This window comes from Zygosaccharomyces rouxii (assembly GCF_000026365.1).
Source record: "Zygosaccharomyces rouxii strain CBS732 chromosome C complete sequence".
Classification (NCBI taxonomy): domain Eukaryota; kingdom Fungi; phylum Ascomycota; class Saccharomycetes; order Saccharomycetales; family Saccharomycetaceae; genus Zygosaccharomyces; species Zygosaccharomyces rouxii.
In genome coordinates, this window is record NC_012992.1 from 646,000 (window position 1) to 672,518 (window position 26,519).

The 26,519-nt window shown below is 38.6% G+C and overlaps 15 protein-coding genes and 2 non-coding genes across 17 annotated transcripts; 10 read left to right on the plus strand and 7 right to left on the minus strand.

Moving 5' to 3' along the window:
- Positions 1-28: 28 nt before the first annotated feature.
- Positions 29-493, plus strand: FIS1 (Fis1p; the record flags this gene model as incomplete). The annotated part of the gene is made up of 1 exon (XM_002495970.1): positions 29-493. One exon carries the CDS (start codon positions 29-31, stop codon positions 491-493), a length of 465 nt encoding a protein of 154 aa, XP_002496015.1.
- A 522-nt stretch (positions 494-1,015) lies between these two features.
- ZYRO0C08514g (ribonucleoside-diphosphate reductase large subunit) lies at positions 1,016-3,781 on the plus strand (the record flags this gene model as incomplete). Its single annotated transcript, XM_002495971.1, has 1 exon — positions 1,016-3,781. One exon carries the CDS (start codon positions 1,016-1,018, stop codon positions 3,779-3,781), a length of 2,766 nt encoding a protein of 921 aa, XP_002496016.1.
- Positions 3,782-4,129: 348 nt separating this feature from the next.
- ZYRO0C08536g (uncharacterized protein) lies at positions 4,130-6,139 on the plus strand (the record flags this gene model as incomplete). The annotated part of the gene is made up of 1 exon (XM_002495972.1): positions 4,130-6,139. One exon carries the CDS (start codon positions 4,130-4,132, stop codon positions 6,137-6,139), a length of 2,010 nt encoding a protein of 669 aa, XP_002496017.1.
- A 364-nt stretch (positions 6,140-6,503) lies between these two features.
- On the plus strand, positions 6,504-8,912 carry SEC6 (SNARE-binding exocyst subunit SEC6; the record flags this gene model as incomplete). The annotated part of the gene is made up of 1 exon (XM_002495973.1): positions 6,504-8,912. One exon carries the CDS (start codon positions 6,504-6,506, stop codon positions 8,910-8,912), a length of 2,409 nt encoding a protein of 802 aa, XP_002496018.1.
- Positions 8,913-8,969: 57 nt separating this feature from the next.
- On the minus strand, positions 8,970-9,329 carry TDA2 (Tda2p; the record flags this gene model as incomplete). The annotated part of the gene is made up of 1 exon (XM_002495974.1): positions 8,970-9,329. The coding sequence occupies one exon, from the start codon at positions 9,327-9,329 to the stop codon at positions 8,970-8,972; it is 360 nt and encodes a 119-aa protein (XP_002496019.1).
- Positions 9,330-9,731: 402 nt separating this feature from the next.
- On the plus strand, positions 9,732-10,109 carry VTC1 (Vtc1p; the record flags this gene model as incomplete). The annotated part of the gene is made up of 1 exon (XM_002495975.1): positions 9,732-10,109. The coding sequence occupies one exon, from the start codon at positions 9,732-9,734 to the stop codon at positions 10,107-10,109; it is 378 nt and encodes a 125-aa protein (XP_002496020.1).
- Positions 10,110-10,339: 230 nt separating this feature from the next.
- ZYRO0C08624r lies at positions 10,340-10,411 on the minus strand. Its single transcript has one exon. It is a non-coding gene; the product is annotated as a tRNA-Pro (tRNA).
- A 907-nt stretch (positions 10,412-11,318) lies between these two features.
- Positions 11,319-12,872, plus strand: ALD5 (aldehyde dehydrogenase (NAD(P)(+)) ALD5; the record flags this gene model as incomplete). The annotated part of the gene is made up of 1 exon (XM_002495976.1): positions 11,319-12,872. The coding sequence occupies one exon, from the start codon at positions 11,319-11,321 to the stop codon at positions 12,870-12,872; it is 1,554 nt and encodes a 517-aa protein (XP_002496021.1).
- Positions 12,873-13,509: 637 nt separating this feature from the next.
- ZYRO0C08668g (40S ribosomal protein eS24) lies at positions 13,510-13,917 on the plus strand (the record flags this gene model as incomplete). Its single annotated transcript, XM_002495977.1, has 1 exon — positions 13,510-13,917. The coding sequence occupies one exon, from the start codon at positions 13,510-13,512 to the stop codon at positions 13,915-13,917; it is 408 nt and encodes a 135-aa protein (XP_002496022.1).
- Positions 13,918-14,164: 247 nt separating this feature from the next.
- YOS1 (Yos1p) lies at positions 14,165-14,494 on the plus strand (the record flags this gene model as incomplete). Its single annotated transcript, XM_002495978.1, has 2 exons — positions 14,165-14,255; positions 14,331-14,494. The coding sequence occupies 2 exons, from the start codon at positions 14,165-14,167 to the stop codon at positions 14,492-14,494; spliced, it is 255 nt and encodes an 84-aa protein (XP_002496023.1).
- A 150-nt stretch (positions 14,495-14,644) lies between these two features.
- PTP3 (tyrosine protein phosphatase PTP3) lies at positions 14,645-17,035 on the minus strand (the record flags this gene model as incomplete). Its single annotated transcript, XM_002495979.1, has 1 exon — positions 14,645-17,035. The coding sequence occupies one exon, from the start codon at positions 17,033-17,035 to the stop codon at positions 14,645-14,647; it is 2,391 nt and encodes a 796-aa protein (XP_002496024.1).
- A 713-nt stretch (positions 17,036-17,748) lies between these two features.
- Positions 17,749-17,821, minus strand: ZYRO0C08734r. The gene has a single exon. It is a non-coding gene; the product is annotated as a tRNA-Ala (tRNA).
- Positions 17,822-17,988: 167 nt separating this feature from the next.
- Positions 17,989-18,783, plus strand: MAM33 (Mam33p; the record flags this gene model as incomplete). Its single annotated transcript, XM_002495980.1, has 1 exon — positions 17,989-18,783. The coding sequence occupies one exon, from the start codon at positions 17,989-17,991 to the stop codon at positions 18,781-18,783; it is 795 nt and encodes a 264-aa protein (XP_002496025.1).
- Positions 18,784-18,856: 73 nt separating this feature from the next.
- MRX1 (Mrx1p) lies at positions 18,857-20,809 on the minus strand (the record flags this gene model as incomplete). The annotated part of the gene is made up of 1 exon (XM_002495981.1): positions 18,857-20,809. The coding sequence occupies one exon, from the start codon at positions 20,807-20,809 to the stop codon at positions 18,857-18,859; it is 1,953 nt and encodes a 650-aa protein (XP_002496026.1).
- A 171-nt stretch (positions 20,810-20,980) lies between these two features.
- On the plus strand, positions 20,981-22,258 carry PCI8 (Pci8p; the record flags this gene model as incomplete). The annotated part of the gene is made up of 1 exon (XM_002495982.1): positions 20,981-22,258. One exon carries the CDS (start codon positions 20,981-20,983, stop codon positions 22,256-22,258), a length of 1,278 nt encoding a protein of 425 aa, XP_002496027.1.
- Positions 22,259-22,361: 103 nt separating this feature from the next.
- On the minus strand, positions 22,362-23,906 carry ICP55 (aminopeptidase; the record flags this gene model as incomplete). The annotated part of the gene is made up of 1 exon (XM_002495983.1): positions 22,362-23,906. One exon carries the CDS (start codon positions 23,904-23,906, stop codon positions 22,362-22,364), a length of 1,545 nt encoding a protein of 514 aa, XP_002496028.1.
- Positions 23,907-24,280: 374 nt separating this feature from the next.
- On the minus strand, positions 24,281-26,113 carry HOP1 (Hop1p; the record flags this gene model as incomplete). Its single annotated transcript, XM_002495984.1, has 1 exon — positions 24,281-26,113. One exon carries the CDS (start codon positions 26,111-26,113, stop codon positions 24,281-24,283), a length of 1,833 nt encoding a protein of 610 aa, XP_002496029.1.
- Between the last annotated feature and the right edge of the window lie 406 nt (positions 26,114-26,519).

Below are 26,519 nucleotides of genomic sequence, written 5' to 3' on the forward strand. Positions count from 1 at the left end.
AGAGCATAGAGCTACTTAGTTTACCATTATGGCTAAAATTAATTTCTTACCCACGCTACAAGATTCATTTGAACCACTTTTGCCACAACAGGTGGAAATCCTTCGTCAACAGTTTTTATCAGAAGGTGGTGAAACTGCATCTATTCAATCTAGATTCAACTATGCATGGGGTTTGATCAAGTCAATGGGCCTTGACGATCAGCGACTCGGTATCAAACTACTCACGGATATCTACAAAGAATCGCCTCAAAGAAGGCGTGAATGTCTTTACTACTTGACCATCGGATGTTATAAGGTCGGCGAGTACAGTATGGCTAAAAGATACGTGGATACCCTATTGGAACATGAACCTGGTAACCATCAGATCAAGGCCTTACAAGGTATGGTAGAAGATAAGATTCAAAGGGAAACAGTTAGGGGAGTAGCTGTGGCTACAGGTGTAGTTGCAAGTGCAGCAGCTGTAGCTGCATTCTTCTTTAGAAGAAGGAGGTAAGGAGAAGAAGCACAGTGTTATAATCTTAATGAATCGAATCTGTGATACTTGTAGCAGCCCATACATAATTCATATTCATACACATGTCCGTTGCTCGTATCCATGAACGAGTGTAAGGAACCAATTATTCATGATAGTGATGATGACAATGATGATGGCGGGGCAATAACCGTCATACGGTGCAGGTTCACCCTAAAACTTTGAATGCACCTCATCATCAACGCGTTGATTACATACTACTACAATGAGCACTATCGTACTTTTACCCGTATTATACTATAACTACTACTATTACTACCATTCTAGTCGTTAAAGAGCTCATCGCATCTCATCGCTCGAAAAAAAATGACGCGTTAAAAAACGCGTTATTTTTTACGCGTTTGGCGTCACTCTTTGAGGAACGATCTTTTATATAAAGAGGCGGATATATTCCTTATAGACCATCTGTATCACTCTCTACTTCATCCTTGTAAGGATACCAGAGCACGACTCCCAAACATAGACACATAGAGTCTTTTAATCATGTTTGTTTACAAGAGAGACGGTCGTAAGGAGCCCGTCAGATTCGATAAGATTACAGCACGTATATCGAAGTTATGCTATGGGTTAGATCCTTCTCATATAGACGCTGTCAAGATTACTCAGCGTATTATTTCTGGTGTCTACGAAGGTGTTACTACAGTGGAATTAGATAATTTGGCAGCTGAAACATGTGCTTACATGACCACTGTTCATCCTGATTACGCTACACTAGCCGCTAGAATTGCTGTTTCAAATCTTCACAAGCAAACCACGAAGCAATTCTCACAAGTAATCTCTGATCTGTACCATTATGTGAATCCAGCTAACGGTGTCCATTCCCCTATGATTTCTGATGAGATTTTCAACATCGTTATGACCAACAAGGATGAATTGAACTCAGCTATTGTCTACGACAGAGATTTCCAATTCAATTATTTCGGTTTCAAGACTTTAGAACGTTCTTACTTGTTAAGGATCAATGGGTTGACTGCTGAGAGACCACAACATCTAATAATGAGAGTTAGTTTGGGTATTCATGGTGAAGATATCAAATCTGCGATCGAAACTTACAATTTGATGTCATTGAGGTATTTCATCCATGCTTCTCCAACTCTTTTCAATGCAGGTACTCCACATCCACAAATGGCATCTTGTTTCCTTGTGGCGATGAAAGACGATTCCATTGAAGGTATTTATGATTCATTAAAAGAATGTGCCATGATTTCCAAGACTGCTGGTGGTATTGGGTTGCATATTCATAACATTCGTTCTACGGGTTCTTACATTGCAGGTACTAATGGTACTTCCAATGGTTTAATCCCAATGGTTCGTGTTTTTAACAACACTGCACGTTATGTGGATCAAGGTGGCAATAAGAGACCTGGAGCATTCGCCCTTTATTTGGAACCATGGCACTCAGATATCTTTGATTTCATTGATATCAGAAAGAACCATGGTAAAGAAGAAATTCGTGCAAGAGATTTATTCCCAGCATTATGGATTCCTGATTTGTTCATGAAACGTGTCGAAAAGAATGAAGAATGGACACTTTTCTCTCCAAGTGAAGCTCCTGGTTTAGCAGATGTATATGGTGAAGAATTTGAAAAATTGTACGAACGTTATGAACAAGAAGGCCGTGGTAGAAAGACAATTAGAGCTCAAAAGTTGTGGTATGCCATTTTAGAAGCACAAACTGAAACTGGTACACCTTTCATGCTCTATAAGGATGCATGTAATGAAAAGAGTAACCAAAAGAACCTTGGTGTGATTAAATCTTCCAATTTATGTTGTGAAATCGTGGAATACTCTGACAAGGATGAAACTGCAGCTTGTAATTTAGCTTCTATCGCATTACCATCTTGTGTGGAAGTATCAGCAGATGGTAAGGAACAATGGTACAGTTTTGCCAAATTACATGAAGTCGCTAAAGCTATTACACGTAATTTGAACAAGGTCATTGATCGTAACTACTACCCAGTTCCTGAAGCCAAGAGATCCAATATGAGACATAGACCTATTGCACTTGGTGTTAATGGGTTAGCAGACACTTTTATGATGTTGCGTCTGCCATTTGAATCTCCTGAGGCAAAAATATTGAACCAACAAATTTTTGAAACTATTTACCACGGTGCCTTGGAACAATCTTGTGAATTGGCCAAGATTCACGGTACTTATTCTACCTATGAAGGTTCCCCTATCTCCCAAGGTCTTTTACAATTTGATCTTTGGGAGAAGAATCCTTCAGAATTATGGGATTGGGAACCATTGAGACAAGGCATTAAAGAACATGGTGTAAGAAACTCATTATTAGTGGCCCCTATGCCCACTGCTTCAACATCACAAATCTTGGGTTACAACGAATGTTTCGAACCTTACACATCTAACATGTACTCTCGTCGTGTTTTATCTGGTGAATTCCAAATTGTTAATCCATACTTGTTAAAGGATTTGGTAGATTTAGGTATTTGGGATGAAAGTATGAAACAACAAATCATTACTGATAATGGTTCCATTCAGAACATTCCAAATATTCCACAAGAAATCAAAGATTTGTACAAGACGGTGTGGGAAATTTCTCAAAGACATGTTCTAGACATGGCTGCTGATCGTGCTGTGTTCATTGATCAATCTCATTCCTTGAATATCCACATGCGTGCCCCCACAATGGGTAAATTAACAAGTATGCACTTCTACGGTTGGAAGAAGGGTCTCAAGACTGGTATGTACTACTTGAGAACACAAGCCGCTTCTGCAGCTATTCAATTCACCATCGATAAGAATGTTGCCGCACAAGCAGGTCGTAACATCACAACATTGCCTGAACTACCACGTCCCAAATATGTTCCACGCGGTGTTAACATGGTTGAAAAGGAATTGGTGCCCAAGATTGATGGTACCCTAATCAATCCATCTCTATACGACAACAAGAGAGAGCCATCACCAACCCCTTCCACAACGTCTTCCGTCGCTAATAGCATTGCTTCATTGAAGCTTCAAGATACAAGTTTGCCAGATACTCCAAGTACATCCGCCTCTAAGTCAAGTCTGCCGGTGACACCAGTTACATCTGCTGCCAAGCCAAGTCTGCCGGACAAACAACTTGATGCCAAGGATTCAAAGACTGATGATAACAAGAACAATAACGAGGGTAATGAAGATAAGAAGGACCAAAATGGCAAGAGTAATGAAGAATTCGACATTTTCAGTTCTAAAGTAATTGCATGTGCTATCGACAACCCTGAATCCTGTACTATGTGCTCTGGTTGAAGTTTTCTTTCTACGTTGTCGTTGAATATATAATTGGGTTTATGTTAATGGTGTAATTTTTAATTGATTGATCGATACTTTGTAAGTTAAGTTTCGAATTGGGACATGGGGTCATTGTGGGGCTGGAGGGTCCTTACTGAATTTTCCCCAGGGTTTATTAGCACTTAGTTGTTATTGCGCGTTTTCGTAGTAGTTCGACTAATACGTTAAAGTAATTAATTGGTAGAAACTTTTCAAAGTTAGTACATACTTTAAGGCCAATTGACCTGCAGTTTGCTGGACTTTCACCAGGAAAACTGGCTCATAATAAGAGGTCCGTTTATAATATAAGTACCATATAACTACGATATGGTTGTCGGGACAACGTACAAAGATCTCGACAGTCATGGTACTGAAATGGATGAAGAATCATTCCCATTGGAGGATTTATCGGTGCAAGGTTTGCCCACATATCCTGATCCGCTAAAAAAGTCTGATGAAGAATGGTTGATGTTGGAAAGGTCAAATTTCTTCAAGAGATTCTTTATTAAGTTATGGAAAGGCCCTCGAGAGCCCAGCGATCAAAGACCTGTTTACCCGAGTAAATTGAGAGTGCTGCAATTCATTGACGAATTTCCTGATGGTGTTTTCAGGTATTACATTTCAAATCCATTCTTTAGAGCACTGATATTTATCGTTTACTGTTCTATATGGTTTGGATTTATGTATGAACTCTTAGAACCGTACCTTGTCAAGCCGCCCTACTTTTATCCTAAGGCCAGCAACGATGATGTTCCCATTACCTCGTTGACTTGTAATATGATGTTGAACTGGGAAGGTATTAACAATGCATGTGGTACAAACGCTGATTTGTGTGAACCATTTGATCATAAGGAGTATATCATTAGATGTCCAGCTCTATGTGACGTTAATGGTTGGCTTTACTCTGCAGTGGCAGTTGGAGATCAAAGGAATAAATATAGAGGCTACCAGATTGGTGGTGGTAGCAAGGGGAAAGGTGATAATGGTGGATTTCTTTCTTTACCATATAGAGCTGATTCATTTCAGTGCAGCGCGGCTGTTCATGCAGGTGTAATTTCACCCATCTGGGGAGGATGTGCAAAAATATCAATGCAAGGTTCTCAAAGCAATTTTCCGTCTGCCAATGGTAAGTACAAGACGGGTCCTTCCATTGGATTTGACACTTTTTTCCCTGCATCGTTTTCCTTTAAAGATTTTAAAGATGGGATAGCTACGGGTTGCTATGATCCTAGAGTTCCAGTGGTAGTGTTGAATTTTTTCTTTGGATTGCCCATTCTTTATCTTACTCGAGGGGTTGTTGGTTATTGGATCACTACATTGGTCAGTTATTGGACAGTGGTCTTGGCGCTCGATCCGCCACTTTTGACAGATCCTCACGAACCATTTTCAGTTGCAGAATTGTTAAGTGTAGGGTTTCAAAGACTATTACCGCTCTGCTTTGTTCTTTATGTGTTATGGAAATGTGCAGTTAAACGCACTTTTGATAATGGTTCCCCATTGACCAAAATACTCCTATGGTATCCAACGTTTTGGTCAGGAGTAATGAACAATATCACTTATGATAGACTACCCGTTGATAGGCTTACATTTAGAGATATGAAACAACAAGCAGGTGCAGCAACCGCTGTGGGCTCTATTTTGGCCACAATTGTGGTAGGGGCTATTATTCAAGGTTATTCGTTGTGGAAATCTGGTAGATTAAGAAAATACATGTTGCTCTACTTGTTAATCCTGCTGTCATTGTTCTTTTTACAATCTATTCCGGGTTTAAATCTAAGACTTCATCATTATATCTTAGGTATTCTTTTCGTACCAGGATGTGCCACTAGAGGTTCCTCGGCTTACCTTTTCCAGGGAATCTTGATTGGTCTATTCATTTCAGGTGTTTCTCGTTGGGATTTTGCCAGCATCGTGGAGACGGATTTACATTTACTAAGAGATGAAGCTGGTGCATCCTTTGAACCACCAGCATTTCAGTTCGACCCCGAGAGACCTCATTCAATTTCTTGGAAATTGGATACCAAGACGAATTCCACCATCGCTGCCAAGAATGACGACGAAAAGATCGATGGGTATTCCCTTCTAATGAACGATTTCCAAATATATGTGGGAGAAAATACTACTGTAGACATTGACCAGCTATTAAACCAAAATTATAATGTATCCCATATGCTAAACCAGACAATGAATCAAACGGATAAGGACACTAAGCTTTATTTTAGAGTAGCCAGGGCTTCTACCAAGAATCCCATCAATTATCGTGGTGATTATACAAATGCTGGTGTACTGGAATGGCCTAATGGTAGGTGGCACGATCCTGCACCAGGTGTTTCATAGACAAATAAATAAAAGTATTTAGTATTGAGGATATTCGGATGACAGGAGAACAGAGCGTATAAAATAGACAATGGAATTAATGTCCTATATATACTGTTCGAATCAGAAAAATTCAAAGATTGGGAATAAAATATCCTTAGCAGCTCTTAGGACTCTCTTTTGCTGCTTCTATTTTTTTTTTAAATTTTCTTTTTTTCTGGTTTCCATTTTCAATGTTCTTAGTATTCTTAATTTTCCAGCTTTAGCTGGAATGGGTTCGCCCTAATATGAAAAATAACCAAGGTCAAAACATATCTAATAGTCAATAACAAGAGCAAACCCAATTCAACTTGCTAAACGTCTGGTGTATTGCACTCAGGGACTAATGTCATCAGAGATTTTGGAAAGAGTTTCATCTCTTTTCAAAGACGAGTTGTCTCTTGAAAAGATTAGAGACGTTAAGGAGCAATTGATCAAGGAAAAGTCAGCTAGCGAATACGAATTGCAGAAGGAATCGCAGAAATACTATAAGAGCGTGGAAGATGGGTTGAAATTGTTGAACCTCTCACAAAAGTCTGTCAAAGATATTAAAAACGGATTAGACGATGTGGATAAGTTGAGTAAAAAAAGTAAGTCGTCCATTAGTAGGTACGATGTTATATTTGAGGCTACTAAACTCTACGAAACTATCGATGTAACGTCTTCCATCTATGATAGGATAATAAGGTTTGGTGACTTGATCAGCCAATTGGATAAAATGTTAGAGTACGAATTGACCCAAGATGCACTGGAATCAGGATGTCCCTATTTGTTACATATCCATTACCGTTTGACAATGGCTCGAGATTTCCAAGATCAAATGACAGTCATGGCAGATATATCAACGACAGATGTACAAAGTACTATTAGGAAGCTGTTCGCACAAGTTTCTTCACTTGTATCTAAATTCGATAGACTGCTCGAATCTCTCATATACGATATCGTGGAACTTGTGAGAGGTGAACAAATATCATTGGTGATTCGTCTTTTCAAAATTATAGATTTGGAGGAAAGAGAAGATTTAAGGATTGCAGCCGTGAGAAATATTATAAAGAAGAAAGAGTTGGAAGCTGAAAAATCATATATGAAAAAATTGCCCAATGAGAAAAACTCTGCCAGGTTCCATCATGGTGCTAGCGATACCAAGGAGTATCCTTCTAGTCAAGGGCTTTATGAAGAAATTCTTAGCGGTACGGTCTCCACTAGAACTATGGTTCGTGGCTACAAGAATTTCTTCTTAAACAAATTGAAGCAATCTGTGCAAGATATGTTTGTTGAAGTTAGGAAGGAGTATAGTGGTGAGAAGAAGTTTGAAGTCTTGAGTAATTTGGATTGGGTTTTTAACGAATTGATGGTGGTCAAAGAGCATGTTACACAATATTGTCCGGAACATTGGCACATCTTTGACTTATATTTTGAAACCTATTACGAAGAAATGCATGGATTGATTACAGAATTAGTCGAATCTGAACCAGAAACTTTAGTTATCTTGGACATTCTCGATTACGATAAACATTTCCAAAAGACCCTGGTAGAAGATTTCGGGTTTCCCAAGAAAGAGAAAAGGAGTGTTATTGGAGACGGAGAGAAAGAACAGTTGTTTAATGATTACTTGAGCCTAATTGTGGTCAAAATGAGTGAATGGATCGGTAATTTAGAAAACGCCGAATTTGAAGTGTTTTACGAGAGGAAGACACCACCTCATGTTGATTCTGAAGGTCTTTTGTATTTGGATGGTACTCGAACATGTTTCCAAATGTTCACTCAGCAAGTAGAAGTGGCAGCAGGCTCTGGTCAAGCGAAAATTCTTGTGGGTGTGGTGGATAGATTCTGTGGGTTATTAAAGCAACGTCAAAAGAAATGGATGAATTCTTTGGACGTGGAGGTTAAAAAGTTAATTAATTTCAATCGAAAATACGATTTAGATCCAGAGAGTGTTACTCCTGAAGAGACATGCCCCGGTGGTCTTGTAGAATATATTGTTGCGGTAGCCAACGATCAAATGAAAGCTGCGGATTATTCTGTAGCAATTTCCACCAAATATGGTCAAATGGTTACCAAGAATTACGAGAGAACTATTACGGAAGAGATTGAAAGAATACTGGACGGATTTGCCGAAGTGGCCAAATACTGCTCCACACAACTGATAAGGATAATGTTTGAAGATTTACACAGACCATTTGATGAAGTTTTTAGTAAATCTTGGTACAGTGGTAACCAGGCGCAACAGACTTCCGATACGCTGTATGAATATTTGATAGAAATTAAGACACAGATGAATGTATTGGTGTATTCGAGTCTTTTGGAATCCGTTGTGGAAGAGACCATTTTGAGATTTATTGGTTCATTGAAATACGGTCATTCTTTCAAGCAGAAAAATAATAAGTTTTTGGACTGTATGAAAAGAGATTTCGAAATCTTTTATCGCCTGCTAGTCCAATTGGTTCCTGAAACTGAGGACAAGACCATCATCATCGATGACAAATTCAAGTTAATGGAGTATTTTATGGATTTTTCATGTGGTCCGGTCGATGCTATAGCAGAAACGTGGGACAATTGCTTGCAAATATATTGGGATACCCCATTGGCCATGTTATCTGCCATTTTGAATTGTCGTAAAGATGTAGATAATTCGACTTCAAAACGCATACTACAAGCCGCTACTGAAATTTCAAATAATCCGCAAAGGCTCACAGAACTGCGCAATGCGGAAGCCCAGCCAACATTTATCAGCAGACTCAATCTCGATTCATGATTTTCTTTGTTTAGATAGTGTACTACATAACGTGTTTCATTATTTCATCGCGACCCTTCATTTAGCCACCCATATCACGGTCACTAGATGCTTAACACCCCTGTGTTCATTGTCGGGCAAATCATAGTTAAACAGTCCATCCTTTCTTGAATTCCAAGATGCACCAATTGCATTTGACATTGTACAATTCTCACTATCAATAGTTTCAGACCCTGTTTCTAACGTGGAAATGGAAACGATGTATTTGTAAAGCGACGAATGTGAGTTCAATTGCTCTAGTAGACTTTTAAGCAATTGATCCACAGAAGCATTACCACTTCTTTCCAAATTGTCGTAGGTCGATTTAATCAATTCTGACAGTTTATCCTTGGGAATTGGCGCATTCGAAGTCTTGTCTTGGCCAGTCTCAAAGTTCATTCTCGATTCAAGCGCTGAACTCAGTACAACAGTAACTATCCAAACTTTTCTATCGATATCTCTGTGTGAATATACAGATATGGCTTTAGGGGCACTAAATGCTTTCCGAGTTTACTGATCGGTAAAGTAGACAACAAGCCCCAACAGCAGAGAGATAACTAAGTGACAAGACGTTAACGCTCAAGGGTCAATGGTCAATGATTAATATCAACTCTTATTGGTGCCTTGACGACTTTTGGAAGTCCGAGTAAATATGAGATTCTTGCAACATCTTACTCCACGTGCTTCCTTCAGTTGCTTGTGTTGAAAGTTTCGAAGGGTCAAAAGCTGGCTAACTCCGAATTCTTCTTGACTACAATCAAGAATCACCAAGAATAAGAAGAATAAGTATTGCAAATAGCTATGTCCACAGCACCATTACTGCAGAGTGCTCCAGGTAAAAAAATCGCACTGCCCACTAGAGTTGAACCCAAAGTCTTCTTTGCCAATGAGCGTACCTTCTTATCATGGCTGAATTTCACCGTTATGTTAGGTGGTCTTGGTATCGGACTCCTGAACTTTGGTGATACTGTAGGTATGATAAGTGCTGGTCTGTTCACGCTAGTGGCTATGGGTACAATGTTGTATGCATTGGTAACATATCATTGGAGGGCAGCTGCGATTAGACGTCGTGGATCTGGACCTTACGATGACAGACTTGGTCCTACCATGTTATGCTTTTTCCTGCTAGTTGCAGTTGTTATCAATTTTATACTAAGACTCAAGTACGGTGCTGAATGAGAGTGTGCTTTGGGCTATATATATACATATACATACATCTATAAGGGTTAACAGTCGTGATAATATCAGTAAAGAGAACAGTCTATAGATACTGATGAAACGTCAATTGAAACGTCAATTGAAACGTCAATCAGCTCGAGCCTTACTGTATATCATACCTTGGTTTAAGATGAGGCTGATTTGGTGAGGTATATGGTTGAAAGGACAAAAATAGAAAAAATTAATACGTCGGGGCATACTGGGAATTGAACCCAGGGCCTCTCGCACCCAAAGCGAGAATCATACCACTAGACCACACGCCCTCGTATTTCTTGTTTGGAGGTAGAGAACTTTTTCAACGGACGCTTTTGCATCAGTCAGGTGTTGCTATCAGTTAATTTCCAATTGAAGTAAATAGATGCCCTAAAGTATAGGGGATAATCCTCAAAAAGAGAGTGTGATACTGCTATTTTTCCTGTTGTTTATTATCAATATGAACGCCAGTTTGACAATATCCATGGACATTCCTCGATATGTGTCGATTCCAACTAGCCGGAGCATAGTCCCAGTATTGTCCCATCGTTATTTGATTTACCAAGGGTCAACGTGTTGATAGAATTACGTGCCTCTACCCTATGGATCACATGCCATGTGGGTTCTATACAGGTGCTGAGATTGAAACATATCTTTACATGCCTACGTATTATGTGACATTCCTGGATTTTTGCGTATTAGGTAATCTGGTAGGAAAAAATATCTTTTTTAGGAAAGTACCTCCTTTGACCCTTAGAACATTCTTTTCTTGTTTATTCTCTTTTTGCCTTCTTCAGTAAGTGGGTTATTAATTCCGGGTGCCCCGCACTAATGGATTCCACGGACTTTCATTTTCGCAATATAATTTTCCCTTCAAGGTTCTAAGCCCACCACCACCCGCATCGTTGTTTGTTCTGCGCTCTCCTCTGAGCTACAAGAACCGAAGGATTGCAGCCAAGTCTGCATGCCCCTCCCCCCGCTCTTTCTTTGACCCTCTCGAAACAAAGAAATACGTCATTTAGATTTACATCGAAGGACAGTGGGTTCGATGATGAGCATTAGATAATTAAACGATGTGAGGGGCGTGCGATACATTGTGCGAACTCGTAAAGTATATAAGATACATGATTGAAATCCGTAGATGAACCTTCGAGGATTTTACTCTTCCTTTTATGAGTCATACCAAGGGACGTAACTATGTTCGCCGCCGCTAGAACTCAAACTGCATTTATCTCGAGACGTTTACTACGTCTTTACTCTAACTTCCCTCTAAGGGTACCTATTACTCTACCTAATGGTCAAACTTACGATCAGCCAACCGGGCTTTTCATAAATGGTGAATTCCGTCCATCTCATCAACACAAAACTTTTGAAGTGATAAACCCAACTACTGAAGAGGAGATCACTCATGTGTACGAAGCACGTGAAGAAGATGTTGATACCGCTGTCGCAGCAGCTAAGAAGGCATTCGACAACGGATGGGGATTTTCCAATCCTGAGACTAGAGCCACTGCGTTGTTCAAATTAGCAGACTTGATCGAAGAACACTCCGAGACATTAGCTGCTATTGAATCAATGGATAACGGTAAATCATTGCTATGTTCGCGTGGTGACGTGGCGTTGGTTGCCAAATATATTCGCTCATGTGGTGGATGGACTGATAAGCTTTACGGTAACGTTATTGATACTGGTAAGGATCATTTTGCATACTCTGTTCGTGAACCATTGGGTGTCTGTGGTCAAATTATTCCATGGAACTTCCCATTGTTAATGTGGTCTTGGAAAGTGGGTCCAGCCCTAGCTACTGGGAACACTGTTGTCTTGAAACCTGCTGAAGCTACTCCATTATCTGCTCTGTTTGCATCACAATTGTGTCAAGAAGCTGGTATTCCTTCTGGTGTTGTTAACGTGATTCCAGGTTATGGTAAGATTGTGGGTGAAAGACTATGTAAGCATCCTGATGTTAAGAAGATTGCTTTCACTGGTTCTACTGCTACTGGTCGTCACATTATGAAATCTGCTGCTGATACTATTAAGAAAATTACTTTGGAATTGGGTGGTAAATCTCCAAATATTGTTTTTGGTGATGCTGATTTGGATAAGGCTGTTCGTAACATTGCATTTGGTATCTTCTTTAACTCTGGTGAAACTTGCTGTGCTGGTTCTAGAGTTTATGTGCAGGACACCGTTTACGACGAAGTCTTGGAAAAATTCCAAAAATACACTGAAGCTCTAACCGTTGGTAATCCATTCGAAGAAGGTGTTTTCCAAGGTGCTCAAACTTCTCAAAGCCAATTGGACAAGATTTTGAGTTATGTTAAGGTTGGTACTGATGAAGGTGCTCGTGTCGTCACTGGTGGTCAAAGACACGGTTCCAAGGGATTCTTCATTAAGCCTACTATTTTTGCCGATGTTCACGAGAACATGCAAATCGTTAGGGAAGAAATTTTTGGTCCTGTGGTTACCGTATCTAAGTTCTCTACTGTCGACGAAGTTGTTTCCATGGCTAACAACTCCGTCTATGGTCTAGCTGCTGGTATTCACACTAAGGACGTTAACAAGGCTATTGATGTCTCTAACAGAATTAGGGCTGGTACCATCTGGATTAATACTTACAACGCTTTCCACCAGAGTGTTCCATTTGGTGGTTATGGTCAATCCGGTATCGGTAGCGAAATGGGTGCTGCCGCTTTGGATAACTACACTCAAACCAAGTCTGTCAGAATGGCCATCGACAAGCCATTCTACTAAGCAGACTAATGTATTGTATACCTAGGTCATCATTTTATTCGTTTTTCTTTGATCCTTTTTTTTTTTTTTTTTTTTGTAACGTCAACCAGCTGCAAGCGGCTATAGATTTATAGATGTGTATACAAGCTCAGTAATCGGTGATATTTGTTTAAGAAAAAGTAAGAAAAAAGAAAATGGAATACAAGCACTAGATAGAGAGTTTTGTGATAATCGTTGTTAGAAGCTTATCGTCTTTCCTCTTTGAATTTAGCCGCTGAGGGTTCGAGTGACTGTTATATGACTCGTAACATCCGTACATTTTCCCGGAATTTTTTCTTTACGGACATTTTTTCACTCGTCGCCCGTCGCTCTGTCTAGCTCTCCCGCCTAGCGCGTCCGCCTAGCTTACCAAGGCTTCTCGGCCCAGCACCTTGAATTTTCGCTCCGCTTCAGCCTACGGTCAGCTCCTCGCGAGCCTACTGCTTACTGACACCTCCCCACGCAAACTCACTGGAGCGACTCTTGCAATTTTTCAATTTTCACCATCTTGCAGATTAGGTCCCAACAATTGGGTACTGCGTAAGCCTTGTAGTAAATATTAAGGACCTGTCGTCTCAGCCCGTGTCACAAGGAAACCAATACAGAGGTCGTTAAAAGAATGTCTGACGCTGTCACTATCCGTACTAGAAAGGTGATCACCAACCCATTGTTGGCTAGAAAGCAGTTCGTCGTTGACGTCTTGCATCCAAACAGACCAAACGTCTCCAAGGACGAATTGCGTGAAAGAATATCCGCCATCTACAAAACCGAAAAGGATGCCGTCTCTACCTTCGGTTTCAGAACTCAATTCGGTGGTGGTAAGTCTACTGGTTTTGGTCTAGTGTACAACTCTGTCGCTGACGCCAAGAAATTCGAACCAACCTACAGATTAGCTAGAGCTGGTCTTGCTTCAAAGGTTGAGAAGCCATCCAGACAACAAAGAAAGCAGAAGAAGAACAGAGACAAGAAGGTCTTTGGTACTGGTAAGAGTTTGGCCAAGAAGGTGGCTCGTCGTAACGCCGACTAAGATGCATAATAGGCAATTACACAAACTCCTTTTATATTACCAAAAATTTAAATCTGTATTTTTTAAAGTTTCTAGTAGTATTAAGTATTAATAAAAGGAAACTCATTTCGATGGAACGTTTTTGAACTCACGATTCTTAGTTTGGACTTGAACTTGATTATGATGTTGGTTCTTCGCGTTGAAAAAAGTATAGTAACAACCCAAGAACAACTCGATTGATAGAGGACTACCAAAGGGACTGCTAACAATGATCTTTGGGTTAGGTAGATTGTTCTACGTAACGTTGTTGTTGATCAATGCAGTTGCAGTTCTAAGTGAAGAGAGATTCTTATCAAGAAGTATGGAATTACTATAATATTAGATCCTTTTGTTCCCTTTATTGAATTTATACTAACGATGTTGAATTATTGCAGTTGGATTTGGAAAAGGTTCCATGGATGGTCCTGTGTTTGGGCAAGAGGAGAGTTCAACTAAATCTAAGATAGTCCATTTGATCGGAGCTGTACAGACGCTTTTAAGAATCCCCTTGATCGGAATCAATATACTGGTGATAGTGTATGAATTAATATTAGGATGAATTATTAAGTAGAAGAAAACAAAAACAAAAAACATGGAAAGTAATTAATTAATTAGTTGGTTTTTACATTGCAAGATATCGTTAGCTTTTAAGAGAAGGTGAAAGTAGAATAAACTAAAGTAAAACGGAAGAGTTATTTTCATTTTATCATCATGGGGGAGTCATTTCAATGACTTTCGTACTGATTAGATTTTGAACGATTTCCATCTCATTAATCTTGTTAACCAGTGTTCTCATGGTATTTTGTTCTTGATCCAAAGTATCATTCAATTGAAGCAAGAAATAGTCCAGTAAACAGTCGTAGATGAAAAGGAACTGATTAACGTTTTGCACCATGGAAATTCTCTGTTTGCGGAAGATGTTAATTGTCCAAACAACTGGATCGTAATTTTTACCAAAATCGTAATCCTTATACAACTGGTCAAAAGTATCCAAGTTTGAAATGATTGAATCCAATGTACACCATGTACCAGTTCTCCCACAGCCTGCTGAACAGTGTACTAAAATAGTCGGTACCTGACCACTTGGATAAACGTTATTTTCAAATAGTCCCTTTACCACAGTGTTTTTTATACTAATCGCTTGGATTACTTGTGTTGAATCTAGCAAAGTTCCTAGATCGGGCCAATTTGTAATATGAACCTGTAATACTTGGAAAGTTTTATTTTGCTCGTAAGTAAGTTGCAATCTTCTCATAACCGTTACTGATTTACCTTGTGAAGATACTAGTGACGGTAAACTTATTGCTTCTAATACTTTAACCTTGATACCGCCATAATCACCTTCTTCCCAGTATGGGAAACATTTTTCCAGACCATTTTCAAAACTATCCGTTAACGTGAAAACTAATGGAACTCTGTTATTAAGAATGCAAGTGTAAAAATCTAATACCGTTGATGCCAATGGTGCTTGGGATGCAATGTACCTTACTTTACAATTTCCTGTACGACCATTTATTGTTGACGTTGATAAGTGCGGCAAATTCAAATAGTTAGCATTAATATAAGAATCCCAAATATCCTCATTATCAGGCGACGGCGTATGACTTATTGATGAAACAGATTTTCTCAAGACAACTCTTGAATGCTCATAGGGGAAAATATCTTTATAACGATTTTTGGTTCCTAATTCAACACCTGACGAGATTGTTACAGTTTCATCGTCTTCATCTTCGGATTCTAGAGTGAACAATGCCTTGGAATTTTTAGGAGATTCGAAAAGACAATCGGGGTGTGAATAAGACCTCTTTTGTAATTTACCATCTGATGGTGGTTCTAAATTTCTTGGAGCATAAAGTGCGCTTTGAGAGGATCTGTGAGAAAAACTTCTGTTGAGACGTTTCTTCTCCAGATAATCTAGTTTTTGGAATTGTAAGATAAAATCGATTTTGGATCTTTCCATTAATCTTTGGAACCATTTCGGCAGTATTGAATCGATTGCCCATTGGCTATAACGAGACATCATTGAACCATAACGTAATTGAAATCGTAGTTTTTCATTGCCACATTTAACATTGCGACCCACGCGAGCATGCGCATTTTGATTTGTGCGTATTTCACAGCCACTAGTCTCACGTCTTGGAAATTGGAATGTACTCATTGACAATTGATCTTGTTCTTCCTTGAGATTTACGGCACTCAAATAGGATTCCAGATTCATAATTTCCTCATTTTGAGCAATTTTGAAGCTCGATTGATTATCTTGTGGTAATTTGAATTTTAAGAGTGCTGAAATTGGGGACGATGATGATACCGGCCCATTTACCTGTTGGGGCATTTGTAATTGTAAATCCACTTTTGATTCGCCTTCTGGCCCTTGAATAATTAATTCTGGATATAATGATTGTAACTGAAGAAATCCTGTGGCTAATATGGCTACTTGTACATTCCTGTCTGTATTGTTGTTGAAATGCTCAATTACTTTTGTAGCAATACCAGCACATCCTAGGGATACCGATTCATCAAATTGATTCGAACTATTATCGTAAACAATCACTTTCAAATTTGGATTCCCCAGACGACTCCTCAACAGCGACTGTTCCTCCGGCGAAAGATTGTCCACTAATTTCTGAAATGTGAAACTTCTCCTACGCAATAAAGTCGATGGTAAGCATACATGGAAAGCTCCGGGGACCGTCGCCTTTGAAAATTCCACATACGGCCTGACATCAAATACCACTAAATCCTCTAGGCTCGCTTCGTGTAAAATCCTACCCAATTCAACGGCCGAAACCAAAATGCATCCATTAGGTTTGGGTAACCTTTGATCTTGGGGTTTAAAGGATGGTAGTACCGGAGCTGATACACTTTTCAAAAGTACCGGGTAATTTACAGGAGATACAGGTACACCATTTGGAAGAGTAATTGGTTCCTGATGTTGGCTCTTTGGTTCACCTGGGGGAGTCAGAATAGTCGGTAAAAGATGAGTTGGTGGTTTCAATGAGGATGAAATTGACGAATTGTCGGAAACAGTACTCATAGAGTCTTTGGTGGAAGTATCAGTACTCACATCCGAAGACGTACTGTGATGGTCTAGTTTCATTATTCGTGGGTACTAGAGGGCAATCAGATGAAATAACCAGAGTAAATTTAAAAACTTTTCCCCTCCTTAAGTAAAATATACTTTCTGTATTCTCTATCAATGTATCAGTGCTTCTATCAAACTTGTATCCCTATCTTCTCTGCTCTTCTTCTGTTGTATGTTCTTTTATTCAATCTTATGTTCGGAGAAAACTTCTGAAACCTTTTCTTGTTCTAGCCCTGTTGTTGTTACCTTGTACAGCAGAGATAAAAAGAAAAGGAAAAAACGACGTAATTGAAAAAATATATTATTTTTAAAAAGATGTTGTGACAAAATTGGCCTTGATTAGGTTTTAGCAGAATGTCGTAAATTGTTGGAAAACGAGTACAATGTGGTCCGGTTTCGAAATAATTGTGGAGGAATTTGTGCGAGTAAACTCCGACGAATTTGGTGAAAGAAAAGAATGTGGGAAATTTTTGCAGGTTCTTTTGTAGGTTCTTTGGTTGACGCTCTTGCAGCTGTATTTACTATTATGATGAGCCTCGAATGAATATTGACTGGCTCTGTTGGCGTAATCAGGTTATTCAATGTGTGTCGTGTGCATTATTGAATTAAGCTCTCGAACGCGCACAGCCGTACGTGATGGTGAAATGCAAGAAAAAAAAAGTGTGGCTTTGGGTGTGTTGTAACAGTCAGAAAATTAGGGTACGATTTTGAAAAAATTAAAGAGCTAGTGGACATAACCGGATTTGAACCGATGACCTTCTCCTTGCAAGGGAGACGCGCTACCAACTGCGCTATATGCCCATACTTAACTTGAAGAACTAATGCGATAAACGACTGTCATGTTCGTGCATTTTTCAACTGAAAAAAAAAGTTTTAGACTCCAGATGAGATGAGATGAGATGAGATGGATATAACCCCGTAGTCTTTCTATTACGAAGAAGTCCTCAAAGACACAAAAACTATTAAACATGTCCTTCCGTGCTGCTATTCGTTTGGCCAAGAATGTCCCAAGAGTCTCTAGAGTCTCTACCACTAGATTAGCTAGTGCTAGTAGGCCATTTGCTAGAACCATGATGATGCCCCAAACCAGAACTTTCATGTCTACACCAATCAAATTTGATGATCGTTCTAAAAATGTCGGTGAAATCTTGAAGTCTGAAATTTCTGTTGAAACAGAAGTTGAAACTACAGATCAAGAAAAATCATTCCAAGAATTCTTGGATAAGTATGGATTCTCCGTAGTTGAATCACCTGGTAAAAATTTAGCAGAAATTGTTAGAAAAACCGAAGAGGGCGAAGTTGTCCACGTTTACTTCGATGTAGCTCAGGTGGCTAACTTGCCATACGATGCTGCTATGGCTGAAGCTTCCAAGGAATCAGAAGATGATCAGTACAACGCTTATGACGAAAATTTCGCCAATGTCAATGTGGTCGTGGTTAAGGAAGCTGATCAAAGCGCAGTTTCTATTGAATTATTGATGAATTTGAGTGAAGGTGCCTTCTACGTGGACAGTGTTACTCCTTTCCCAAGCGCAGATGCAGCTTTGAACGAATCCGCGGAAGCCGAAGTTAAGCGTGAATTGGTTTACCATGGTCCACCATTCTCTAACTTGGATGAAGAATTACAAGAGTCCTTAGAAGCCTATTTGGAAAGTAGAGGTATTACTGAAGAGTTAGCTGGGTTTGTTGAAGGTTTCTCTGAGTACAAGGAGAATCAAGAATACATTAAATGGTTAAAGGATATGAAGAACTTTTTCAACTAAGAAAAAAAAATTAAAAAAATAAAAAAAATGGGTTTAATGTTTTTCTATTTACAGACTTTATTCTTGCACATATTTATCGTACCAGTACGTAATTCATGTACTCATTAGTTTTATGATCATCGAGTATCTTCGATGCCTTTTCCTTAAGTTTAACATCAAGTTCATTCAAGTCCTCGACATTTGGGTGTTCAGACTGTAATGCATCGACATGTTCTAATAACATTTTTTTAAATTGACGGAGTTGTCTTCTTTGTAGGAAAATGTTTCTTTCCAATGATGGTTTTGATGTGTCCACTTCTTCAATACCCGGTATGGACATTCTAGATGCAAGCTGGTTCAGTAACCTTATACATTCCAATTCCACGAATCTTAAGGTTTCTCTGCTTTCTCTATTAGTTGGTGAAATGGAAGAGGGACTAAATTCTCCATGGATGAATGATCTCAGATATTCATCAATAATCGTTGTGAACATCCGACTGCTTAGTGCTTCATTTGTATTGGCGGCTTTAACGATGGCAAATATGAATTGCCAAGTTTTCTTAGGATACAATCTCGTATTGAATTCCTTAGAATAGATACCCTCATTTTTCTTTATGACGTCTAGGCATTTTGACAAAAATTCATTGATCTTGACTTTATCAATGTTATTAGCCTTTTTAAGCGCTTGTCTTTCGAATGCTTTGTAGAGCAGAATTAAGCTATGCTTGAAAGAAATGAAATTAGGGTTACTTTCAACTTCATTAAATACCTCTAGGCATTTATCTCCACAATCTAACGGATTTCCTTTGAGTTGTAGTTCCATGTACTTGTGATACATTCCCAAATCTAATATTTCGGTTTTATTCGCTTTCAAATATTCAAAAAATTGAAGTCCCAAGGAATACTGCTTCGATTTCAAGCAATTGTCTAAAAACAGTCCAACAACGGGTGCATTTAGTGGGAATCTTCTATCGATAGACCAGTGGCTTAGCGGCAAGAGTTGGAAGCTTCCAAGAAGTTTTGGCCAAAGATCGGTATCGTAATCAATTTCAAAGTATTCTTTCAGTGCTAATACTGCCATTTTTTGAAGTGCGACGTTATCGTCCCTCGAGTGTAAAGTTTTACAGAATTCAAATAATAATGGAGCATCTATCAGTCTCGCTGGAATATCTTCCATGATTGATATGATTACTTCTTGAAACAATGAATCTGATTCCACCCTTTTACAAGCTCTTAAAATCCAAAGATAACTAATAGAATCTTTTTCAACACCTTTGTTCTTTCTTTCGAAAAGCTCAAATGCATGAGTTATATCGTTACAATTGGAGAGTGCTCCCAGCGCTGCATTGAATTCAATTTGGGTTAATTTGTTATTTTCAATTAATCTATCTACCGCCTTCAAGACCAACGATGCATTTGCCTTCTTTATCGGATTTTTCTGTCTTGCTAATCCATCGAATAAGATAGTATTCGTAAATTCATTGGGCGGTATTCCCCATTTCTTTCTCCAATTGTACATATCTACCGCAGATTGAGGTGCTTGCGATTCGTGGAAGAAATATTTCATTATGGAATTCATACCAGCGGAACCTCTATTTTTTGCCAATCTTGTCAATATCACAGCTTTTTCAATAAGTCCTCTTTTCAGAAATTTCTTTACATCCTTATCTATCAATACCGAGTCTCTCAATTGCTCTCCCGTAATACCTAATATTGTGTATATCAATCTTTTATCTCTAGTTTTCAGTAGGTATTTCAAATCAGAATCACTAGTGGGACCTATAGCTGCCGCCTTTAGTTCTTGATCCAAATTTTTATTTTGCTTCTGAAGTAAAGTGATGGCTTTCTGTCGAGGATATGCCCTTTTTTGAGTCTTCTTGATCTCTAATCGTTTCTTAGCATCTAATCTTTTCAGTTCTTTCGACGATTTATTCAGTACTGTTTGTCGTTGCTGAAGATTATTCAGTTTCTCCTTGAGTGATGAGCCTTGGACCCTAGAATAAAGCTGAAAATTCCTTGACAATATCTGATATCGAATTCCAAGCATTATGAAGTATCTGAGCACTACCTTTTCCCGTATAGGTTATATGTGATGAGCTAGTAATCACTTTTTTTTTCATTCTTAATACGCGATGAGCTTTAAGATTATTGAAAAAGGTGTCAATTACAATACCATAAAGAATTGTAGAGACAATTGTAGAGCTAGTTAGACCTTCAAATGATGTTTCAAGGCTTTGAAGGTGCTATTCTAGTGGAGAGAGTGAATCATTTCATATGTAAAGAGTATGGATCTGAACAAGAAAGAAAGAAGTGGGCTGAAGATATCATCAAATATCTGTGCGATATAGGTTGCGTCAATACTCCTCATTGGAATAAGTTATTGGATATTGGTGACTTTGAAACTTTACCTGAGGTTTCTCCCTGTGAATCACTAATTTTGCAGAAGACTATTGCCCATGAATATGCCGAAGCAGTTGCACTTTTGGAGACCAATGATATCGCCATAGCTACACACTGCCGCAACCTGGAGGCAATTACAGAAATTTTAATACTGGATAGGAATTTCAGAGAATTGGAAGAGATTGAATATCAAATTACAGGAATCAATTTTAGTCGTCAAGAGAGTTTAGGGGAACAAGAAGCTAATGCTTTGAGAAGAATTAAACTTTTGCTTTGTGCTAGTCTTTATCTTAGGGGGAAGTATTTTGATTGTTCTAATTGCTTTTTCAAATTGTTAACTAACGATCATAAGATGATGGATTTCCTGAGTCAAGAAGCACCCAAGAAATTTCTAACCAATTCAGAAGTGTTGATGATGGTTCAAATATCGACGTTGCTCGCCATTCCGCTCGATAATTATGAAGATTTCACACATATTGAAGAATTAGTACCGTTCCAAAAAGTATGTCCGTCACTTTACCACTGTCTAAGACTTTTGATAAATACAAGTTTTGGTAAATTCTTCCAACTTTGGCATGGCGACATAAATGAACAATGTGATCAGAGTTTTTTCTTAGATCAAAATTGGGGGGCTGCACAATGTATGATGAGGGAGAAGATTTATTTCTTCTATCTAAGAGTTTCCAATTATATCGAAATCAGTTATTTGTCCCGAATCTTGGGTATTGAAGAATCTCTAGTGAAGAAAGAAGTGGAAAATTTGATAAATTCTATGCATCTAAGTTTTGAAATACAAGGAGATACTGTACGTTATAAGCGTTCATTCTTCTTAGAAAACGTGGTTAGTCAATTGCAATTGAATGAAAAATCGATATTATCCAAATTAGAGTCTCAAAGGTTGAGAAATAGAGAAATGAGAGATCTCTTACAGAGTATGATTATTGGTAACGACGAGAATAACCGAAGTATCGCTGGCGATGCACTTCTCAGATCAGATAGGCGTGAACTTAGTCGAGAGGATAGTGAAATGATGGATGTTGATGAGATCAATGATGTAAGCGATATGGATAATCAATCGGTGGAAATTGGAAATTGAAGAATGATATCATTAAATAGAATTTATTCAAGTATAATATGTGGGGATACACAAAAAAATATTTGTTCATGGAATGACATTATATACAGGTGATGCAATTAATTTAATCCTTTAACGGACTTACAACATCTTCTTCAATCTTTGTAGTGACACCATTTTGCATGATATTTTCTAAATCAGCGATCTCTTTAGCAGCTTCTACAGTTAAATTTGTGTAATCGTGTTGACCAATGGCAATGTCGTCCTCTATTCTGATTCCAATATTTCTGAAATAAGAAGGATAGCAATCTTGATCTGGGATGTAGATACCTGGTTCAATGGTAATGACTTGACCAGCTTCCAAATTTTGGTGTCTAGAGCAATCTGGGGTATCGTGAACGTCTAACCCTAATTGGTGACCAATGTAATGAGGGAATAATTTGTTAACTTCCCATTTTTGGATATCCCTGAATCCAACGTTTCTTAACTCTATTTTTGTAAAATCTAAACTTCTTTCGTGGATTTCATGAATCGAATAACCATTATGAGCCTTACAGAGATCAATACATTTTCTTTGGACGTTTAAAACAGCTTCATAGAGATCTTTTTGAGGGTCAGTAAATTTTCCGCTAACAGGCCAAGTACGTGAAATATCGGTGCAATAGCCGCCTAACGACCCAGAAGCGTCAACAAGAACCATTTCATCATCGTACATCACATCATCATTTCTCGTATAGTGAATACACAAACCATTGGAACCTGTAGCCACCACGGGGATGTATGACGATTTATCACAACCTCCAGCTAGAAATTTGTATTCCAGGAATGCCTGTAAAGTTTTCTCATTGCGGAATCTGTTAGCATATGCTTGGTTATAAGCCCTTCCAGAAATTTGACCTGCTCTTCTCATGATACGTAGCTCCGCTGGTGATTTTATTTTTCTTAATTCCCCGATGGTCTTTGAGATACCACGGATTTTTTTCGAAGTACCTTTCCTCTTAATTACATCCATAATTGTTTGATGTCCATCAGAGATCGTTTGCAATGAAAAGAAAGTGCTGAAGAATGCAGAGTGATTGACATTAGTTTTATCCTTGGGGGTATCGAAATAGATATAATCGTTTCTTTCAAAAATTTTACTCAAATAGAGTGGCAAACTACCCATATCTGTAGCTTCATCTGCATTGAAAATTTCTCTGGCACCTTCTGGTCCTGTCCTATAACCTTCCCATTGTTCTGCAAATGCATCCTTAGGTGGAACTACAAGATGAAATACAATCTGGTCTAAATTATCATTAGGTTTTTCTAAAACCATCACAGAATCAGGTTCATTCCAACCAGTCAAATAGTACATATCATTGTTTTGCTGGAAAGGGTAGAAAACTGGGCCAGAGGCAAATTTCACCTGGCTGCCGGCTATAACCACACAACTCTTGGGGGGTAACTTCGATGCTAACTTAATTCTTCTTTCAAAATATTCAATTGCACTAATACCGGGAGTTAGTTCGCCTTGTTTAATCAGGTTTGGTCTAGTTTCATGCAGTGCTTGACCAGCCTCTATTGGTATTCTTCGGCGGTTCAAATATTGAAGATGAGGGGCACAACTCCCGAAAAGCCGCGTAGCTGGTCTACGATAAAATGCGGCTAGTATCTTTTGTCTCAACATCATCGTTTAACCTTTTCCCCCTTGTCCAGGTGTGAGTTATTGATGTTAATGGCGACGTTCTCTCAATCAAGAATTTTTAAAGTTCCTTTCTTATAGAGCCATTTGATATCTTCTCTTTTTTTTCAAAAAACAGAACCGGGGGGGAAGTCATATGAATGTGCGAAAACCCAAATCTAGGAAACGGAAAAAAGAATAAAGGTTAGGCACATAATGTTCCACGTTTGTTCCTTCTCTTATTTGGGGGTTGTTGTTGTTTTTTTTATTGTTTAGCGATTGAATGAGTGGTACGTATTTGGATTTGTAATTGAAAATCGTAGATTATCTTAGCATTAATTGATAATATACAAACAAATTAAACGGAGAGGTGGGAGGGTAATTTACCATACGCTCCTCAACGATTTTTTGGAAACGCTGATCTTCCTAATTTTTTTCGGAGTTTCTGTTCTAGAGGAATGAGCTGCTGTAATGTCTAAAGTGTCATTAAGCACCGAGCTATTTTCTTCCTCCAAATATTGATCTAAATCGACATGCTTTCTCTTTTGTCCCATAGTGGGTAACGATTGGTTTTGGGGTATATTATCGCTAATGTCTAGCGATTGTAGATTACATGAAGATGGTAACGAAAAGGACTTGTTCCTCAATTCCGTAATTTCATCCAACCATCTATCCACTTGCGATTTCGATTGGGGCACGATATCCATATAACATGAATGAGGATGTTGTGATTGGAATGTAAAATTAATGTTATATTCTTCGCCTTCTTGTAAAAGACCGTGTTCAGCGGCTACAATGTTTGGAATGTCTATTTGGACATTATTGTGAAACCTTAGTGTTTGACTACTTTTAGGTTTTCTCCATTCAGAACCGATAGTTAGGATTTCATCTTGGAAAAGTACGGACATGCAAAAGGCAAATCTTTCCCTTATTTCTTCGTTGATTTCTTTAGGTCCTATGAGTTGTTTGATAAAATTGCTTGTCGAAGAAGGCAAAGATCTTGCACGAGCCAAGTACCTATAACATTTCCTCAACAACATCAAATCTTGAAGCTCTGAAGACTCTAGCAGTAATTTAGATCCAAAAAGGCAAAGGAGACACTTTTCGATGTATGCGCCCTGGTAGTTACCATAACAGATACCATGCACCCGTTTTCTACAATTTTTACAGCATTTTAATTTTGTTGAACTGGGAGCACATTGCGTACCACATTCGCATTTAAGGGGATGATGGCTTGTAGTTCTGACAGTAGTGGTAGTGGTAGTGGCTGTGGTGGCACCTTCAGCCGCCGACGTATGGGGATGAATTGCTTGAGTTGGTTGGATTTCAGGTTGTGAAGATTTCAAATAATCACCTAAAACATTACTCGTCTGTGATTGTGATGGTTCAGATGTTATATTACTGACGTTTGGCTTTCCCTTATCTTCAACGAATTCAAATGGATCAATTTCATCGAATTCTGAAGAATTCTCAGCATCTATATCTGTAGCAGAGAATACTTTCATTGCTAATTTATGATGCTTGGTATCGAGAGATCCAACTGAAAACATGGCAGAATCTGAAGATGATGGAATTTTGATGGTCGCAGGTTTATCGAAACTTGCATCTTTGAAAAGATGAGGTTGGTAATCCCGTGGACAATCATCATTAAACATCAACCTTACCGTCAAATATTTCTTCTGAGGTAAAGGTTCTAAAGACTGTGTTATGATGATAAATCTCCTCATTAACTGTTGAGCCATTTTTCTCGAATCTAACAGAGAAATAGTGGAACTTTCATCGTTAATACTAAGTCTGACATTATTTTCCACATCGTAGTCAAATGTAAATGTATAATTTTCTAAAAGGTTAGTAGAATCATGCTCGTTCAAAAAAATTCCCAAGCTAAGCGCTTTCAGATATTTTAATTTTATAGCTTGGAAAACACCTTTCTCAAGCCAATCCAGCAGCAGATCAACTTCTGTAAATTTACCCCTTACCAATGTTTTAATTTTAATTGAATTGGTTTGCGAGGATGTTTGTTTGTTGTAATTCTTTTCCACTTTCTCTGGTACAAATCTTTGATCTACAAAACTTTCATCGGGGAAAAGACCCCTTAAAAATGCCAAGCATCCAAATGACATGGTTAACATTGTTTGAACCAGTTTCTGGGATTGTTCAGTAGTGATATCTGTCTTGGTTTTGGTTTTATTCTGTAGTAGTTGGCGGGTAGACATTTCCTTATTTCTTGTTTTTTCTCTTTCTTTCCTTACCTTTTTTCTTCCCTAGTGACGAGGAAAGAAAAATCAGCGTTACCACACAGCATCCCCATATTTATATCATCCTCTACCGCCTTCTTCTCCTCCCCCTTTTTTATCTAGCCGCCAAGGTATCGCGTTCCTTGTTTTTTCTCTCTCTCTCTCTGCTTCTCCGCCCCTTCAGTAGCCGCCAACGAAGTAAATGTTCTAAGTCCGGGTTATAATATACATATCACGTGTATTTAAATCCTTACACCCTGAATTGTTCTAGACAGAGAAACTTTATCCAGATCAATCAAATTGCTTTCGAACATTGCAGGCAATGGAAGATTGGGCTGTGACTGGGGCGTTGTTCTGTTTGACGAGCTTTTACCGTTCCCTTGCG